General features: G+C 36.5%; 1 protein-coding gene across 2 annotated transcripts; it reads right to left on the reverse strand.

Moving 5' to 3' along the window:
- Nucleotides 1-494: 494 nt before the first annotated feature.
- On the reverse strand, nt 495-14,895 carry PPM1B (protein phosphatase, Mg2+/Mn2+ dependent 1B). 2 transcript variants are annotated; one of them, XR_503731.1, is made up of 3 exons: nt 14,766-14,895; nt 14,314-14,371; nt 495-2,264 (listed from the first exon to the last, which is right to left on the reverse strand). XR_503731.1 is itself a non-coding variant. In XM_008050230.1 (3 exons), exons 1-3 carry the CDS (start codon nt 14,870-14,872, stop codon nt 3,864-3,866), a joined length of 471 nt encoding a protein of 156 aa, XP_008048421.1. In that variant the 5' UTR covers nt 14,873-14,895; the 3' UTR covers nt 3,114-3,863. The 2 variants fall into 2 exon arrangements, 1 of the variants encoding a protein (XP_008048421.1); XM_008050230.1 differs by lacking the exon at nt 495-2,264 and adding an exon at nt 3,114-4,169.
- Between the last annotated feature and the right edge of the window lie 4,404 nt (nt 14,896-19,299).

Below are 19,299 nucleotides of genomic sequence, written 5' to 3' on the forward strand. Positions count from 1 at the left end.
ATTTTTTAGACTTGAAATGTAATTATTTTTCATAAAACAATTTTATACTAATATGTAATGGTTTTGTTACCTTTTATGCAAATTAAAACTATATATATAAAACAGTATATATATGACAGTATATATAGATTTATTTATTTATTTATATTCACAGGGATATTCAATTTTTAAGAGTATAAATGGGTCCCAAGACCAAAAAAGATTTGAGGACAGGCAGGTTAGGAAATTCAGATGAGTGAACACTGAACATGTATTTTTCTTTTACTAACTCATAAACTTTTTGTATTTCGAGGGCCACTAACTTACCTGAAAAAAACATATTTTGAAAAGGGAGTATTAAAAATGTTTTTGTAGTGGAGGAGTTAATTAATATTGTCCTACACAGCTTGGTTAATTCCTCTTTGGAGTTAAATTTTCACAAATATGTCAACTGTATAAAATGCTTAACAATAACATTCAAAATGGAATTTTTATTTTTAAAAACCATAACCAAATAGTAATATGTCACACTGTTTTTATCAATTCTTTATTTAGGTAACAAGTTGGTTATGTTCACTGCATTGTATGAAACATCACAATATCATACTGGAAAGTACTATCAGTACAGGGTTGGATCAGAGTGGACAGTTTGAACAATAAACCATTTTGCATTCTTCATTCCCTATCTTTAAACAACTCCCCAAGCCCGGTAAGGGACAAATAGCTTTTAACATCATCATGTAAAGCGCTTTAACTTACAAGGCTAAAATCTAAAGAATAAATAAAATATATTGTGGCAATAATTCCTTTTACACCAAAAGTCAGGTGCACAAAAATCAAATGATCAGAAAAGCTGTCTGTATTCAAATGTGCGGCTCTCCAGAAACAGCTTCAGGAAAATGTTACAGAAAATACCATGAATTCCATTTCACACAGGACCAGATGATGACTCGTTTTAACTACACACAAGGGCAAGTACATCCTGCTGAAACACAATTTAAACACATAGGAAAATGTTTTACAAAGCATCCACAACATGAAAACCATGTACAAATGGATACATTCATTACCTCTCCTACCCCAATAACTTCTTTTAGATAAATACTTTACTCTTCATGTTCAGCATTAATTGAATACATGCAAAACTCAGAAGAATTCAAGGTCATTGTAAAAATAGAATTAAACTAATCATCTTCAAGTACCTTATGTGACAGCCACTCTGTACCATGCCCAATGTTATAAAATGAAAGGTTACTGAACTCATGAAAATAACTCTGTAATATTTCCTTAGATCTAAAATAGACTTTAAATGTATTTATAGTAATTTCAATGTGATATTCTGAGCTTTTAAAATAACATAAACGATTAAAAATAATACCAAATTACATAAAACTTGTATTTTAAAAGCTGAAAAAATTATAACTATATAAATCCACATGTAAAACAAAAGAATCACAATTTACATTTTATAAAGGCGAATCTCATCATTTAAAAAATTTTGTAGCAGTGAGATGTCAAAGCAAATTATAAATAGCCATAAATTAATCCATTTGGTTTCAAAAATTTTTCTAGTGAGAGAAAGTTGAAGGGTGTAGTAGATACATGCATAAAAATTTGTAAGGGTTTATAATATTATTGCCAAATACACTTTATCTTGAAGCAAGGCAACATTACAATTTGGACATTATTGGAGAACCCAGTTTGGTAATACAGGTAAAATTGGGAAAAAATTAAATAACAATAATAAATACATATCCTATAGTAAATTGCTCAAATGAAATTCCAAGCCACAGAGCTGCAAAAGGCTTTCAACTTGGTGAACTGAAAAAAGGAACATATCATACAATTCTTTACTCTTACATGCTTATATGTTGTGTTTTGTTTTTAAAAAAAAAAAACCCATAATGTATCTTCAGAGTATAGCTAACTATATTCCCATGCACCTCAGGCGTGTGTGTTGATTTGTGATGAAATAATTCAGCTGTTTTCTAGGGCCAAAAGTTCAATACAGATGAGATGTAACCAGTATGCCTGAGGTTGGCAAAAAATACTGAGTACAGGCAATGCTACGAGTGGCAATTATCAGAAAACACAAATATGAACAAATGATGGGAAATGCTAATGATTTTTCTGCTCGTATCACAAAACGTTGGGAATCCACAAGAATACTTTCCCCTTGTATTGAAGAAAAATGTGATTAAAAGTTTTTTTCCCCCAATTTTCAGAATCAAAAGCATTTTAGAAGGTTTTTAAGGCTACCATGGGTCTTCAAGATCTCCAGCACCCTACAGGAAGAGAAAAGGAAGAATATTATTATTTACCCATGTCACTGCCGGATTGGATTGAATTTCAAAAGATAACAAAATCAGATGAACAAATTACCTTCCTTTCTTTGTCTGAAAAGGTACTTTTACAGAGAGATGTTGTGTACTGTATACTGCGTGTGTACACATGTACTTATCTAATACAGATAGATAAAACTGGGTTGTGTTTCTTTTCTCCCCTCTCCACCAAATGCCTTCCTTTCTCAAAACACTTAAAAATATTCTGGCATTGAAAAAATAGATCAAAACATCAGCTAAAACATGAAGATTCCAAAGTTTCAACCTACACTATCTTAAGCAACTTTAGACACATCATGAATATAAAGAAAAATTAAAGCTCCATAGTCATAAATTATTTGAAAAAAACATTTCCCCATGTGACTAATCTGCAATTTAAAAATCTTTTAACAAAAATAAAACTCACACCTGCCATTCTTTTAAGCATAACCCATAATTCTTGCATTTGTTAATAACTGATGAAAATTTGTAACAAAATTGACAATGTTGCAATCTTTAGAATGTTCATTGTGACAATTTTCTCACATGACTACATGTGCCCATACTGTCCAAAAATTAACATTTTGTACCCATAAAAAGGGGATAGGAAATAAATTTAAGTATGCAAGATTTATGTATTTTTATATTAAACTTTCTTCCTCTTTGTTAATGAAAAAAGCTAAGTCCAAGTGTGCTAAATTGTATATAAATACAAATGAATTTCTAAAACAAATGAATTCCTACTGGGTATTTTTCCAATATACCAAACCTTGTTGTTTAAAAAAATCAATTCAAAAATAAGTACAACATGCATAGATTATTCCACATCACATGCTTTATTTGGACTTAAACACTTATAATTTCATTCTAAACACTTGGTTGACATACATTTTGATGTGTGTAGTTAGGCTATACAGAATATACAAACCAAAGATGTATGAATAATACATAGGCTTTCAGAAATTATGTTTATAAAGAATACAGAGAAAGAAAAAATAACCACACATTCAATATCTCACAACTTCTAAAAATAAAACTACAGAGATGTAAAAATATCAACAAATCAAACAGCACACAAATTATCATCCTTAAAAGAAAAATTACAGGTCAGCATCAGCCATTCTTTGAAGGACTAAAATTGTAAAGAAAACATAAAAGTATTACAATGCTTACTACGAGTGTCCTAATATGTAAAATAATATGAAGCAGTATAATCTACATTAACAAGTTTTTCCACAATATAATGTAAACTCTCTATAATCAGTAATCTCTAAGCGTATCAAGTATGAATTTAACTACTGACTTGAATAACTGGTAGCCTAATTTCTGGCATACAATGTGAAATGACATATAATTTCATTAAATTCAAAGTACTATAAATAGTCCATTTTAAACGATCTCATAAAGGTGTATGCAAAGGCCTTTTTTAAAAAACAAGGCTATCTGAAGATAATAAAACTAGTTTCTCAAGATTCAAATAACAAAACGGTGATATAAATGCAGACATTATACTTCCTAAGTAAAAATCATCAGAGATCACAAAAAGATCACCAAAAAGAAAAGTCATATGTTCTCGCCACTCATCTTTGTCCCTGCATCTTCATTAGAGCTGTCTAATTCAGCAAGACCACTTTCTGATTCAGTATGGCTTTCCTGCATTGGCACTGGGCTTCCAGCATCACTGTGCGAAGAAGGGGCTGAGGCAGCAGGTGCGGCAGGGCTTTCTTCTCCCTCTATTTTAGCTAGCCTGTAACTAGTCAGCATCTCCTCCAGAAGTTGTCGGTAGTTTCCCCTATGATTAATTCTCATTTGCCTGAGCGCTTCCACCAATTTTCCCTGTGATCCACTTTCCTCTGCTTCATCGGAGGCCTTTTTTTAAGATTCAAGACCCCAGTGTCAGTAGACAAACCAGGATATCACACGTATTTCATAACATATTACAGCAAGACACTAATTTCTCTACCATACGTAATATAGTCTAAGAATGAGAACATAAGTATCAATTCTTACCTGTGTGTCCATTAATAAAAACTTACAATTATGTCTCGAAAGTTATTTTTAGCAAATTACCATTAACTAGTGTATGTCTTTATTTCACACTGTCATTTAAAGTTTAATCTGAAATTTATTCAGCTTTTAGAAGTCAACATCAACACAATCATTTCCTAAAGCTGACTTAATTTTTAGAAACAGTAACTGGCTATAATGATTTAGTACAAAAAAATTAGTGTTTAAAGCAGTAGGAAAAGGACAGAAAAGCAGGCCATCAGAACATTAGCTTCTACATCATTTCTGCCAAATAATAAGTTAGGAAGAGATACAAGATATAAAACTATATAAACTAGGCTTTTTAAAAGATTTTAGAATTTTTATGGATACAAAGTTTATTTACTTTTTGTATTTAAATATTTTGAAAAAACATCTCTAGGTAAAAATACACAAATTATTTTAAATATCATAAATTACTGACTAGTAAATTACTCAATCCTTTTATATTTGAGTAAATCCTGGAAAACCTATAGGTTACTACAATAATAACTACTCAATCTTGTTAACAGAACAAGCTCTAGTCATCCAAGCTGATCGATCAGTTAGGCTGATAGACTAAAATCAAGACAGAATTACACTATGTGCCTCCTGATACAATGCCCTATAAAAAGCACAGTCATGTCCTGTATTCTTGTAAAAAATGCTTAAAGTGAATCTAATAAAGCAAATTCCCAGTTTATAGGAAAAGAGGGAATGGAGGATCAACTTAAAGGACACCATGAGAGAACCACCATATGAATCCAGAATGTAGGACATACTATAAAAAACTGGTTCCGACTCTTCAAAGTCAGTGTTTTAAGGGAAAAAAAAAAGGGCAAGGGGCTTGATTAAAGACTTGTTTAATGTGCTTGACTGATTACTTAACCCGACTAGACTGTGGTTCAAAATAACAATTAAAAGAGTTCTGTGGACAACTAGGGAAATTTGAACTCAATATCAGATGACATTATAAATATGTATTATTAACTTTCTTAGGTATGATAATGAAATTATGATTATGTAGAAAAGTGATCTCCTTCTTAAAGAGCTGAATGCTAAAACGTTTAAATTTGGTAAAACATTATGATCTCTGTAATTTGCTTTCAAAAATGTCAGCCCCAAAAAAAGTATATATAAGAAAAATAAAGAAAAATTAAAAAAAAAATAAAGCAACTATGACCAAGTGTTAATTGCTAAATCTTGGTAGAAGACATACTGGTGTTCAACATATTTCCCTTTTTGTCTATGTCTGGAAGTTTTTTCATCACAAAAATGTTGGGAAAATAAAATACAAAATAGGTTACTGATGCAGTAACTGAACAGACCCAAACTCTTAAACATCTTTGGAGTCTATTACCCCATAACTCTGCAACAAAGATAACACTAATAAAACCATATAATAAGCGGCAATGTTTTATTAGAAAGCTGAGAGCACATGATTGCTCTTTTTTTAAAAGTCCCCTCAGGACAAAAAGCAAGAGATGACACTGTGTATAGCCTGTGTTGTTTGGTTATGTATGTCTGTGTATCCCATTCATTTTAGAATATGTAAAATGCCTGTAAAGAAAGGAAATACAGCAATATAATGGTCATGGATAGGGGAGTTCTAAATATTCTATTTTCTTTGAATCTTTAAACTTTCTGCAACAACTGTAACTTTTTTTTTTATTTACAAAATGTATTACTTGGAGACAAGATAATAAAATGTGCTCTCTATTAAGACTTTTCTTATTTTTCTCCCTATACTAATATATATATCTCTCCTTAAGTAAAATTTATCATTTGAATCTATTCAGGAAGGGTTATCATGGAACTATTTGCGATAAGTGTACTGTAATTATAAACCTCCTCAGCCTTTATTCAGGACTTCTAAGAGGAGATTTTCTACTTTATATCACAAAGACCTTTTAATGAAGGGCCCAAGACCCTTTCCCTTAGGAACTGCCCAAACCAAAAAACAAACACACAGAAGGGATCATCAACCCTGGTTTCATATCAGAATCACCTGCGGAGCTTTTAAAATTATACAGATACTAAAGTTCCATTTAAAATACAGATTTAGTGGATCTGGGTTTTTCTTCTAAAGCCTACCAGGTAATTCTGATACACACCCAGGATTAAGACTCTTTGATACAGACTAAACAGTGTAACTCTACTTGGAGCTAACCTTATTAGTAAAGTTGGATCAAAGTTTGTTCTATTTAGGTCAATTTTGGTGAGTTCAACAGATAAATACCTTTCACTCACCAGCTGACACTTAAGTCATCACCTCTACTCCTATGAACTACTATAAGTAGTTGATAGTTGGGGGAGAGTAGTTGCTTTTTAAAAGATACACTAAAACCAAGCCAGTAAATCAAATAGAGATGCATTTACAGTAGCTGGCAATGCAGAGTCACTGAACTGAAAAGAACGTTAGCTAATGATGACACTTGAAAGTCATTTTAATTTATGGCGAACTACATTTTCCCACTGAGCTGGAGAGACAAAAATGGCTGAAACTTCTTCCTCAGCCATTACATTTGATTTTTCAAAATACTATTACATAACTCTCTCCTGGGCTTTATTAATATTAGAAGAGGAACCTATTATCTAGGTTCCTGTACTTTCTTTACTTGAACTTGTACAGTTGATATAGCACACCTATTTTTAAACATCTATTAGAGCAATTAACTCTACCTTGCAAATGTTCACAAGTCTCTGCAATTAGACTTCAAACTCTTTGAGAGTAAAGATAATTTCATTTTCCATTCTACATCTTCCTACCACCTAGGGAAGGGAAATTAATGTTTGTGCTAAGAACTTTACATACATAATTTTACTTAATTCTCAAAGGTACCCTATGAAATAAGTACTGCAACTGTCATTTTTAGAAGTGAGGAAGCTTAGGCTCAGAGAGGTTTAAGTTATTTGCCAGGGTAACGAAGTTACTAAGTGGCACAGCTCAAATTTGTGTATAGAGGTAATTAACATCAATGTCTACCTGCATGTACTACTGAATACATTACAGTGAGTAAGAGTTTTTGCATAGAAAGTGCCTCATATAAATAGATACTTACTAAACCAATATTGGTGAAATTATAGAACTATACCACAGGTTATTTAAGTCTATAATGTATTTCCGTGATGCAGTAAAGACTAATAAAATTATAGAACACTAGTTATGTTGATTGAAAGTCATATCAGATGAGATGTTTATAATTTTATTCTGCAGAGTAAATTGAAGGTAATTACTAAGATGAGAATTCAGGACATCCCCCCCGCCCTAGTTTTTGTCATAAAGGTTCTACTGTCAGTTAACTAACATAGCTTAAAAAGAAAATCTCTCCTTGTGAAAATAATATCTTATACCATATAAGACATAGAAACACAGATAAATCAAGCAGAGCAAACAGAGGAGGGGAAAAAAAAATCTAAACACATCTAAAAAATAAATTTAACTAGCTAATATTGGCAGCAACATATTTACTTTTAAAAACAGCTCCCATAAGCAAGATTCTTCATGTAATTAATTAAAACAGTAGAGAAAAAATAAAGAACACAAGTAAAACAATGTGTTTCTTGTGGAGTCCTATGCTGTTTGTCAGCCAAAAAAAAATTTAGAACTAAAAATTCTCAAATATGAGACTGTATTACTCATATTTGAGAATTTTTAGTTCTAAAATTTTACTCAAAATTCTCAAATATGACTAAATATATTACTGCTAACAATGACTCATGAAGACCTCAATAAGTTGGCTGCTATTTGAAGGCAAGTCATTGAAATGGTCAAGATCAGCCGGGCTCGGTGGCTCAGCCTGTAATCCCGTGCCTTTGGAAGACTGAGGTGAGTGGACTGTCTGAGCCCGCAGGTTCGAGACTTGCCTGGGCAGGCGAGACCTCATCTCTACAATAAATCAAAAAATTAGCCGGGCGTGGTAGCGCACGCCTGTAATTTCGGCTACTTGGAAGGTTGAGGCGGAAGGATCGCCGGAGCCCAGCAGGTCGAGGCTGTGGTGGCCGGGAGCGGCCACTGCACTCCAGTCTGGGCGACAGAGTGAGATTCCAACTCAAAAAAAAAAAAAAAGAAATGGTCAAGATCAATTATCAAGTGTTATGACAAATCAAACCCTTAAAGAAAAATAACTAAAGTTAGTGATTTTCAAACAGTTTAGGTCTTCTCCATGGGAATGCTTTGACAAGCGAATAAAAAGGAAACTTGAAGCAACTCAGAAAAACTAGTATTCACATAGTCCTAACAACTGTGACATAAAAGTGTAAAAGCAGCCGCATCTATTGCATTCAGTAAGATAGAAAAAAAGATTGCATGCAAAATGTAATAATGTGAAGATAATATGGAGATTCCTTTGGGCTTAAAGAGAGCCTAATCTGTCCTGTTTTTCCTCCCCTTCTGAAAAATACAAATGCCTTAATAAGTCTTTGGATTAGAGTAAAAAATGCATATGAAAGGAAAAATAGACAAGAAACTGGGCTTTATTGCTTAATTTTAATGACTTTAAAGATTCCTCATTAAAAACAGAGTATTTTAAGACTATTAAACGCTGGGCACAGTGGCTCATGACTGTAATCCCAGCACTTCAGGAGGCAGAGAGGATTGCCGGAGTCCATGGGTTTGAGACCAGCCTGGGCAACCTGGCAAGACCTTGTCTCTACAGTAAATAAAAAATATTAGCTGGGCATGGTGGTGTGCGCCTGTGGTTCTAGCTACTTGAAAGGCTAAGGTGGAAGGACTGCCTGAGCCCAGGAGGTGGAGGCTGCAGTGGCCATGAGTGTGCCACTGCACTCCAGGGGCAACAGAGTGAGATTCCAACTCGAAAGAAACTAACAACAAAAAGAAAGACTATTAAACATGAGATTCACAAAAGAACAAAAAATGACTTTCCTTGGATAACAGAAAAAGGTAAGGTACAAACATACGTACTCTCCAAACTACTTTAAAAAGGCAGCATGAGCCGGGCTCGGTGGCTCAGCCTGTAATCCCGTGCCTTTGGGAGGCTAAGGTGAGTGGATTGCCTGAGCCTGCGGGTTCGAGACCCGCCTGGGCAACTTGGCGAGACCTCATCTCTACAATAAATCAAAAAATCAGCCGGGTGTGGTAGCACATGCCTGTAATTCCAGCTACAGGGAAGGCTGAGGCGGAAGGATCGCCGGGGCCCAGCAGGTCGAGGCTGCGGTCGCCAGGAGCGGCCACTGCACTCCGGTCTGGGAGATAGAGTGAGACTCCAACTCAAAAAAAAAAAAGGCAGCATGGGACAACGGAAAAAGAACACATTTTGGAATCAGGCTGATTCAAATTCTGGCTGTGAGATTTATTTAGCTCTGCGATCTAGGCAAGCTACCTCATCTGTGATTCTGTCTTATGTGTAAAAGAAGGGTGTTGAGAAAATTACCTGAGAGAGAGAGAGAGTGTGTAGTATGTGTGTGTAGTGTGTGTGTGTGTGTGTATAAAGGGTTTGACAAAAGTAGGAGTTAGGTAAATACAAATCCCTTATTTACCCTTGGGAAATCTTCAACTTATACAACTTCTTGATCCGTGGTATATTAATCCAAAAGCATTATGAGTCTGCTTTTTTTTTTTGAGGGAAGAACTTAATATTTGTACATGGAAAATACAAAGCTCTGAAACTAAAGATTTTCATATCAATTAGCAATCTCAAATTAATTTTTAAATATATGAGCTAAGGACAGTCTAAAGCAAACAATAAGAAATTAATAAATACAAATATTTCCCATTCAAAAAGTATCTCCTGAGCTCTCACCATACAACAGGACTGTTGTACATGCTTGAACTATAGGAATCAGATGAAGCCCCAGATCTCCCAGAATTTATATTAGTCATAAAACAAACTAGCACTAGAGAAAGGAAAGGAGTGTGATCTCACAGCCTCGTCTAAAATAAGAACAACTTAGAGCAAAATGTATTTTACTTTTTGAGATTTTTTTTTTTTTTTTTGAATTGGAGTCCCACTCTGTCGCCCAGGCTGGAGTGCAATGTGGCATGCTCACGGCCACTCCAGCATCAACCTGCTGGGCTCCAGCGATCCTTCCACTTCAGCCTTCCAAGTAGCTGGAACTACAGGTGCGTGCTACCACATCTGGTTAATTTTTGATTTATCATCGAGACGAGGTCTCACCAAGTTGCCCTGGCTGGTCTCGAGCCTGCGGGCTCAGGCAATCCACTTGCCTTGGCCTCCCAAAGTGGTAGGATTACAGGTTGAGGCACCAAGCCCAGTCTTACTTTTTCTAGAGATTTTTAAGCAATATTCTGTGGGCTCGTGAACCCCTAGATTAAGAATCCCTTTGGATATCACAAACTTGTATTTTAAAACTTGGTAAAATGTCAATACCGCTTGCAGTAAGAAGACGAAACACATTTTAAAAAGTCAAACTAAAAGACAACTTAAGAAGATTCCCCTAGTAGCCTTTCTGAATATATTTAAAATTATTTAATTTCTGACTTAAATTCAACCCAGCTTTCTGAAATATCTTTATTTAAAAGATGTTTTAAATATTTAAAAATGAATCAATCCTTAATTTTTATTTTCATTTGTTGAGATGGGGTCTTGCTCTATCACCCAGGCTTGAGTGCAGTGGTGCAATCATAGCTCATTGTAATCTTGAACTCCTAGGCTCAAGCAATCCCACCTCAGCCTCCTGAGTAGCTGGGACTATAGGTGTGCACCACCACACATAGTTAATTTTTTTTCTAGGGACAGTGTCTCACTATGTTGGCTAGGTTGGTCTTGACCTCCTGGCTTCAAGAAATCTTCCCATCTCAACCTTCCCAAGTACTGGAATTACAGATACATGCCACCGCGCCCAGTCTGATTCTCTATTTCTAATGGTACTACTTATAAGCACTTATAAAAGAGCAGTCAACTCTATTTCTAATAAACAGCAGACATGTCAGAAGTCTAAAAATCTATGATTAAACTCTGACTAACCTTTTTTTAACACGTAAACAAAAATTGTTGTTTAAAAAGCTTAATTTTTATAATACCTTCCAACCTTCTTTTCTTCTGTAACTCTATTATGTTTTCATCTTTCCCACCCCACAAGTTAACTCTCAGCTGCTGCCACTGTACCTCCTGGCAACACGTTCCACACGGGGGGAGATCTTATAATGTCAAGAAGCATATATTCAGCACATCTGTGCTGAACTTTTTGCTACAGTGGGTCAAGTTAAGAATTTAATTAAATGTCTATATTTTCCTCATTCTTTCTGCTTTCTTTAGTAATTTTTGCACATTTCTGTTACTTGTGATTATGGTTCAAGAGTTTTCTAAGGTAGTGATTATTCTGAAGGGTAGGGTAATGTTTTCATTTAGAACTCTGGGTTGCAAAGTCAGTGTTTATAATAAATGAGGAAGTTCCTCTAATCCATGTATCTATCTACTAATAATGAGTTTACACTTACCATTTAACCTGCAACTATTTTTTTGTGTCTGTTTTGTTTTGTTTTTTAGTTGGAGTCTCACTCTGTTGCCCAGGCTGGAGTGCAGTGGCACGCTCACAGCCACTGTAGCCTCGAACTGCTGGGCTCACGATCCTTCTATCTCAGCCTTCCAAGTAGGTGGAACTACATGCCACCATGCCCCGCTTATTTTTTTATTTACTGTAGAGACGAGGTCTCACCATGTTGCCAGGCTGGTCTCGAACCCATGGGTTCAGGTAATCCTCTCACCTTAGCCTCCCAAAGTGCTGGGATTACAGACATGAGCCACTGCGCCCCGCTGGTCTGCACTATTTTACAACTTCTTTGACTTCCAGCACCTCTTTAATACTGCAATTGTTTATAACAGGTTAAAATGTCACAGATTCTCCTTTGCATCTATCATACTTATGCTCCAAACACATGGTGGCTCCTCACCCTGAAATAAAGTCTGAAAGGCCAGTTTCTTAGCAAATACTTCTGAAATCTAAATTCTTATTTTTCACCACAGCAGTTCTGTTTTAGCCAAAAAAGATGTCCTTTCTTTCAAAGATATCTTTACACAGTACATTGTGTTTCATCTGTTGATGTTAAAATAATCTTATGTAGAGATAATTAAGTATACATAGCCTAAGTTTATATAGCCATATAGTAATCTCATTTAAGGCAAGGTTCATTTATTGAGCATTTCTCCTCTGTTTCATAGTTCTATTGCCTATATATTTCTGTTTATGCAGCTACTGTGTATAATTATTTCCTCTTTAAAATTTTTTTTAAAGTCATCTTTGGCATGTGTTCAACAGAAATTTAAGGTTATTAAACATCTGCAAAATCTTGTTTAAAAATTGTGTATTTATTCTTACGTGTTTAAACTTCAGTCACCTTCAAAGTACTCGTTTGATATAATACACCTATCGAGATACTTTTTCCACTGCTCAAAAGTTTTTGAACTCGTCAATTTTGATGCCTTTTAGTGCTTCTAACGTTTTTTGTTTCACCTCTTCCACACTGGTAAAATGTTTCCCTGTGAGGACTTCTTTCATGCAGGAAACAAAGACAAGTCACTCAGGGAGAGATCAGGTGAATAGGGAGGGTGGGGCATGGGGGGGGTCATACTATTTTTGGTCAAAAACTGCAGAATGCTCAGCACAGTGTGGGCAGGTATGCTCGTAAATCACCCATCATGAAACGGGCAAATGTGCTGAAAGAATCTCAAAAAATAAATAAATGAATAACTGAAGCCTAATGCAGCCTCTCACAATGACGCCAGCGGGTACACTGAAGCTGATGGACTCCTAGAACTAAGACTTACCTAGCAGGGAAAGCCTGTACTATACAAGAGGCCCATCCTCCAAAAGATATTTCTGGATTTTCTGGGTCCCTCCTTGTGTATTTTAAAATTACACATGGGAGTTGCATTTTGAAATACTTTATGGCTTATAATGAATCAGTAACTGTCTTCTGAGGGCTTGCTTTCTCTAACCAAGTGGTAGATGCCTGGTAGATGCCATATGGAACCTACAATCTAGCAGAAGAGGTAAGATTCTCTTCTCTTCATCTCTCAAATTATCGCCATCTTTTTAGTGGTGTCAACATTCTATACTCATTTGTTTGACTAATTGTTCTCTGAGTCATGCCTGTAATTCCGGCTACTCAGAAGGCTGAGGCGGAAGGATCGCCGGAGCCCAGCAGGCCGAGGCTGCGGTGGCCAGGAGCGGCCGCTGCACTCCAGTCTGGGCGACAGAGTGAGACTCCAACTCAAAGAAAAAGAAAAAAATAAATAAATAAAAATTAAGTTACCTATTTTCAGATGTCCAAAAAGTGGAAAACCATATGAGAAAATACTTATTTGAACTGCTGTCTTTGAAACTGAGTGCAATTACAAAAAGAAAAAAAAGAGACACAGGTTTGTCTCCCGGTACTAGTACTAAAAGAAAACGAAAAACACTATGTAGAGGAGAGTTAGCAGCTTATCAACATTTCTAAGGTTAGTATAACAAAAAGTAAGCCATCAGAGTCTTGCTCTGAAGCAGCACAGCAGGGTACAACAAAAATGGTTCTCAGTTCAACACTCATATACCCATAACACAACCATAACATCCGAAAGAAATTATCCTCAGGTATTCCAACCGGGCATACAGGGGCACTGAAAGGTCTGGTCATTAAAATAATAACTCACTCACTATCACTAACTTCTGGTGATGGTAGCAGCCTGCTGGAGGAGAAATTGAGACATTTAAAAGCACATTCTTGCTTCAAAGTTAAGGCTTAAGGGAGAAGAAGGAAAAGCAGACACACAGAGAGGAAATAAAGACAGCCTAAACAAGAAGGTTATTTGATGCTCAGAGAGTGATAACAAATATCTACAAAACCCAATTCTGTCTCTGCCTGCATTTCAACACATTTCCTACATTTTAACTGACACCTTAAAATGAAAAGCAGTAGTAATTTATTATAGATTATAATTATAGACTTCATTATGTAAATATATTCATATCTAGTATTTGCATCGTAAAATTACTTCAAATGCTTAGAAAATAAAATAAAACTTACCCCATCACTTTCTCTATGTGGATTCAGTCTACTATAAACAGCTTCAATAACATTGCGCCTAAAAAAAAGTATGCTTCAGTTTTATTGAATTACATACAATTTTAAGCTTGTATTTCAATACTTCATCTTGACTTCACTAAAAAACTAACTGCTTCACTCAATACTTGCCAAGAACATAGTTTCTACATTTCACGCTCAGAATCTGATCTTGCACAGTCCATTTGTTCTCATTTAGCAAGGAAAGAATGATCTTCATCCTCAAAGAGTATGACAAATAATTCCTTTTAAAAAAATCTTTTTTGGATGACGTTTTATAGTCTTTTTTTAGCGTAAGAAACAACCCATTTCACCTCTAGATAATTGATATACTTCTGATTTAAGTTTTCTTACCCCAAATTATTTAATTACTAATTATAAATGAACTTAAAATTAGCTCTTTTTGTTCTACTTACTTGCCAGCAAGACCTCCCCCAGGAGGCAAATTTGGGATATTTTCTGCAGACAAGATGCGCATGACATGGGCAAGATCAGGCATTCCTTCCTCACCAGACTTCTCCATAATCTCTGTAGATTTTTAAAAAAAGTTCCTAAATTAATGTGATAACCCAGTACTCAGAAGTGAAATGAGGCACTATTTGGTAGTACCTGTTTTAAAATACAAGAAACAAACAATGTCATCAAACATGCAGGAATGAAAATGGTAATATAAAAAGTTATTTACTGACCAAGCGTTATTATGCAGGGGAGATAAAAAATTATTTGCATACATATGCTAATTCAAGCAATAGTCATAAAAGCAAAAACTGGAACAAACTAAATGTCCAAAAATAAGGGGACATTTAAGAAAATGTTGGTATAGCCTCTGAGTGAAATCATCTATAATCACTATAAGAGGTAAAATTTTTTTAAAGTGATTTACAAGGAAAAGTTCTTTTGAACTGATATACAAGTTATTAATACCATAATTATAGAAAAACAAAAGCAATGGCTAAATAAAAATATAATGAAGGGGGAAATTAAAAATCATTTTTATAGGCTGATAGCTGGTAATGCTCTATAACCATTATTTTTTTAAAAAGGAAAAGAAATCACAGCACAATGCGTAGAAAAAACAAAAAATTTACACTTTTCATTTCTATTATTTGGACACTGACAAGGTTTGAACTCAAAGATCAACTGATGACAACTCACTTTTAAGACAAAAAAGCACTGTCTTCAGTCGCCCTCAAGATACAAAATCTAAACTATTTACCATGCCTCATAAGATCCTTGCCTAGACCTTAATTTCACTACAAACTCTTTCAGACCTGCCCCGACTCCCTCATCTTCAAAGGATCTAGTCAAAACAGGCTTCTTCTGACTCTAGATCATCAAGGTACTCTTTCTTTGGTGTAGAACACTTTTTATGTCAATCCAACCAACTTGTTTGGGTGGTGAACACCTATTTTCATTCTTCAGATTTCAACTTTATGTTTCACTCTCTCAAATCCTTCTCTGACCTAAGCCTAGAGTAGGTACGCTGCTGTATTTGCTCATATACAGGACATATACTATATTACACATATATACCATATTGCTATATACTCCCACATATACAATGTCTACTATACCATAGACTGTAAGCATAAAAGCAGAATTATACATTTTCTACCTTAGTCCTGTGTCTCTCTAGCACATGGCTTCTCAACTTCACCAATACTGATATTTTAGATCATTTGTTGTTGTTGTTGGGACTGTCCTGTTCTGTGCACCACAGGATGTTAAGCAGCATCTCTGGCCTCTACTCAGTAGATGCCAGTGTACCCCTCAGTTGTGACACCAAAAATATCTCCAGACATTGCCACATGTCCCCTGGGGACATACTCTCCCCCGAATGACTGGAACTACTACAGTCTAGCACATTACCAACCAATTTTCACACCCCTCCACTAGTGCCATTCCAGTCCAATTCACCATCATCATCTGCCATCTGCATTAAATGATTTCTAATTGGTATGTTGGCTTCTGCTTGTGTCCCCTCTTTATAATCTCTTCTCACCGTAACTAAGACGGATCCTTTGAAAAAAAGTCAGAGAAAGTCAGCCATGTGCTCAAAATTTTCCACCGAATTCCCATCACAATCTGAATACAGTCCAAAGTCCTCATTTTGGTCTACAGAATCCTGTGTGATATGCTTCCTAGCAACCTCTGTTACTGTTCCACTTTTCTACTGGCTCCCTCTAACGCAGTCACACTCGCTGAGCACTTTCCCTCCTCAGTTTCACTGTTCTCTACGCCTGGAATTCTCTTTCCTAGATACCCACTCTCTCCATATGCAGGTCTCTGCTCAAATATCCTGCCTCCTGGTATCTTCCTACCAATATTCCCAGTTGCTGTTTATCTTACTTTTTTCTATTAAAAAATCTACATTATCAAATCAGCTTATTTTCTATGTATAAAGCCAATAGCTGTTGGTTCTGAAAAATCACCAAAGAAATACACTTTCCTAGTGGGGTAGGTTTTGGTTTGGGTATTTTTGTTTTTGTTTTATAGTGGACCACTGAATTTTGGAATCTTGGCTCTTGTTACATACCAAATGAGCCAGCTTCTTGAGGAGCTTTCACATGTTAAATGTGCCTACACTAGAGTGATGGTCACTTAGGATATTATAGAAATGTGGATAATAACTACCAGCAAGCTACTTGAGGCACAAGGGGAAAATATAATAAATAAATGAAATTCTCGGTCTCTACTAGAATATAAACTCCATGAGACTGGTTTTGCTTTTTGTTAGACCCTCGGTGACTCACTTCTTCAACAAACACTGAATAAGCAAATATATGTAGGAAGCACTCACTATATAGCTAATTAATCAATTTAGGTGAAATACTGTTCCTTTTTTATTTTTAACATTATACCTTTCCCACCTGACCACTCACCACTAAAAGGACATATGCAGCCTTACCCAATACACCAGAATGCCTCACCTCAACATTTGATGTCATGTTACATGATTCAAAACTCCAACAGAAATACAAGGCTCCTGGAGAACACTGCCTTATAAATGAAATTTACATCTTAAGTACCAATTTAAATTAATTTGTTGTGGCTGCCTTGCCAACAATTTAAAGTCTTCTGATTAAGTGATTATAATCAAGTATTTGCTATAGGCTCCAGAGATCATGATACTACACATTTGTCATCTCTGCTGTATAACATATACTTTGGAAGCTTACAAACTATGCAAGAGAAAATTAATATTAAATATTAACAGCTCGACGACTCATGCTGAGTTGAACTGACCATAACTTTAAAGAAATTAAAATTTAGCTATTACAGAAGTTAAGAGTGGTTAAAAACTACAGTGTGCTGAGGCATTATGTGCTGGGCATCATTATTTTGACAAAGACTCTTGCCTTGGATCAAAACTGTCCTAAGACTCTTGAGTTTTTTCTGATGAGATGATCTTGGGACTCCCTCTCTGCCCTTGTAGAATCCAGTCTGAGCAAGTATACTGCCAAAGTCAGTTTACTGTAAAACACCATGCTTGATATCTGATCACCCAAGATATTTTACCACCCTGACCTGTCATCAGAAATAAGCCTATGAAGGCAGTTTGGCCAGAAACCCCTTATCTTGATGTTTTCTCTTAGTAATTTTCCTTCCACTGACCTTCCTAACCTCTGCCCACTCCTTGAATATAAATTCCCACTTACTCTTGCTGGAGTCTAAGTTGAGTTCAATCTCTTTCTGCTACTGCAAGACCCACTGTAGGAATCCCTCTATTACCATGACACCCTGTTGGGAGCCATTTTAAAAATAGCAATCATCTCATATAAGCCTTCTTCTTTGTCCTCCGAAAAGCCCGCGCGCGCCAAACCACAACACCCCTCCCACCTCCTCTCCTCATACCACCCACTACTCTTCCTCCTATCATAAGCCGCCACACGCCCTATTTCAGCCCGCCCCTCTTTGCTATGTATATAAGCAATCGCCTAACAATAAAATTTGGAGGCTTGATCAGAACACTGTCTTGCCTCCATTCTGCGTGTCTCCTGTCTCTTTCTCTCTCTTGGTCTCTCTCTCTCTCTTTTCACCAGCAGCAGGTAGTCCTCCTCGTGCCCACGTTTTACTTGTCCCGCTGGTCGGGACACCTGGCGCCCAACGTGGGGCTCGAGGCACGGAACGGCGCTGCTGGCACCTACTCGGATGACGCCCCGGCCGGGCACACCCTGAGCTCCTGAGCTCGCTTCGAGCCCGTGGGTGATCAACCCGCGGGATAAGACTCGATCTTGATCGTCGCTGGACTAGCCGCCCCAGCGGACATCGGAACGGTGAGTAGGTGATTATCATGGGACAGGAATTGAGCTCTCACGAGCTCTTCCTTAGGGGACTTAAGGATTCCCTCAAGATGCGCAGAATTAAGGCTAAAAAGAAAAGATCTACGCAGTTTTTTCAATTTCTTGACTGATGTATGTCCCTGGTTCCCTCAAGAGGGCACCATTGATCATAAATGCTGGAAACGGGTTGGTGACTGTCTCAATGATTACTATCGTACCTTTGGCCCTAGCAAGGTCCCCGTGCCTACCTTTTCCTACTGGAATTTAATTAATGACATTTTAGAAACCCATTCTCAGGACCCAGATATCAAAGACGTAATACAAACGGGGGAGACAGCCCTTAAGGACAGTTCTCGCCCCCCCTCAGTTTGCCCCTCTGTTGCCATAGGCATGCCGGAGGAAATTAGCGGCCCTGATACTGACCCCCCTAAAGAGACTCGTAAAACAGCTCCGAAATTCTTACCCCTCCTTAACTTCCTTCCCCCCTCATAACGATCAACTATCCCCCGAGGACCAAGAAGCCTTAGACGAGCAGGCAGCTCATTATCATGATGGCGATGACCCCTGGCGGCTTACTGCGCCGGTTTTTCATCCGCCGCCCTCTGCTCCCCACCAACCCCCCCCTTATCCCCCCCCCCAACCACTTCCTCCTTTTGAGGGCCCCCCA

This window comes from Carlito syrichta, unplaced genomic scaffold (assembly GCF_000164805.1).
Source record: "Carlito syrichta isolate Samal-C Ts95f unplaced genomic scaffold, Tarsius_syrichta-2.0.1 Scaffold143284, whole genome shotgun sequence".
In the NCBI taxonomy this organism is placed as follows: Eukaryota; Metazoa; Chordata; class Mammalia; order Primates; family Tarsiidae; genus Carlito; species Carlito syrichta.

Excerpts from the sequence above, each read along its gene's own strand:
- PPM1B (XM_008050230.1), bottom strand. The coding sequence starts at position 14,872 with ATGGAGAAGTCTGGTGAGGAAGGAATGCCTGATCTTGCCCATGTCATG. Across the intron at positions 14,372-14,765 it reads GGGGGAGGTCTTGCTGGCAA|GCGCAATGTTATTGAAGCTG; the intron begins GTAAGTAGAACA and ends ACTTTTTTTTAG. Across the intron at positions 4,170-14,313 it reads CACATAGAGAAAGTGATGGG|GCCTCCGATGAAGCAGAGGA; the intron begins GTAAGTTTTATT and ends TCTTAAAAAAAG.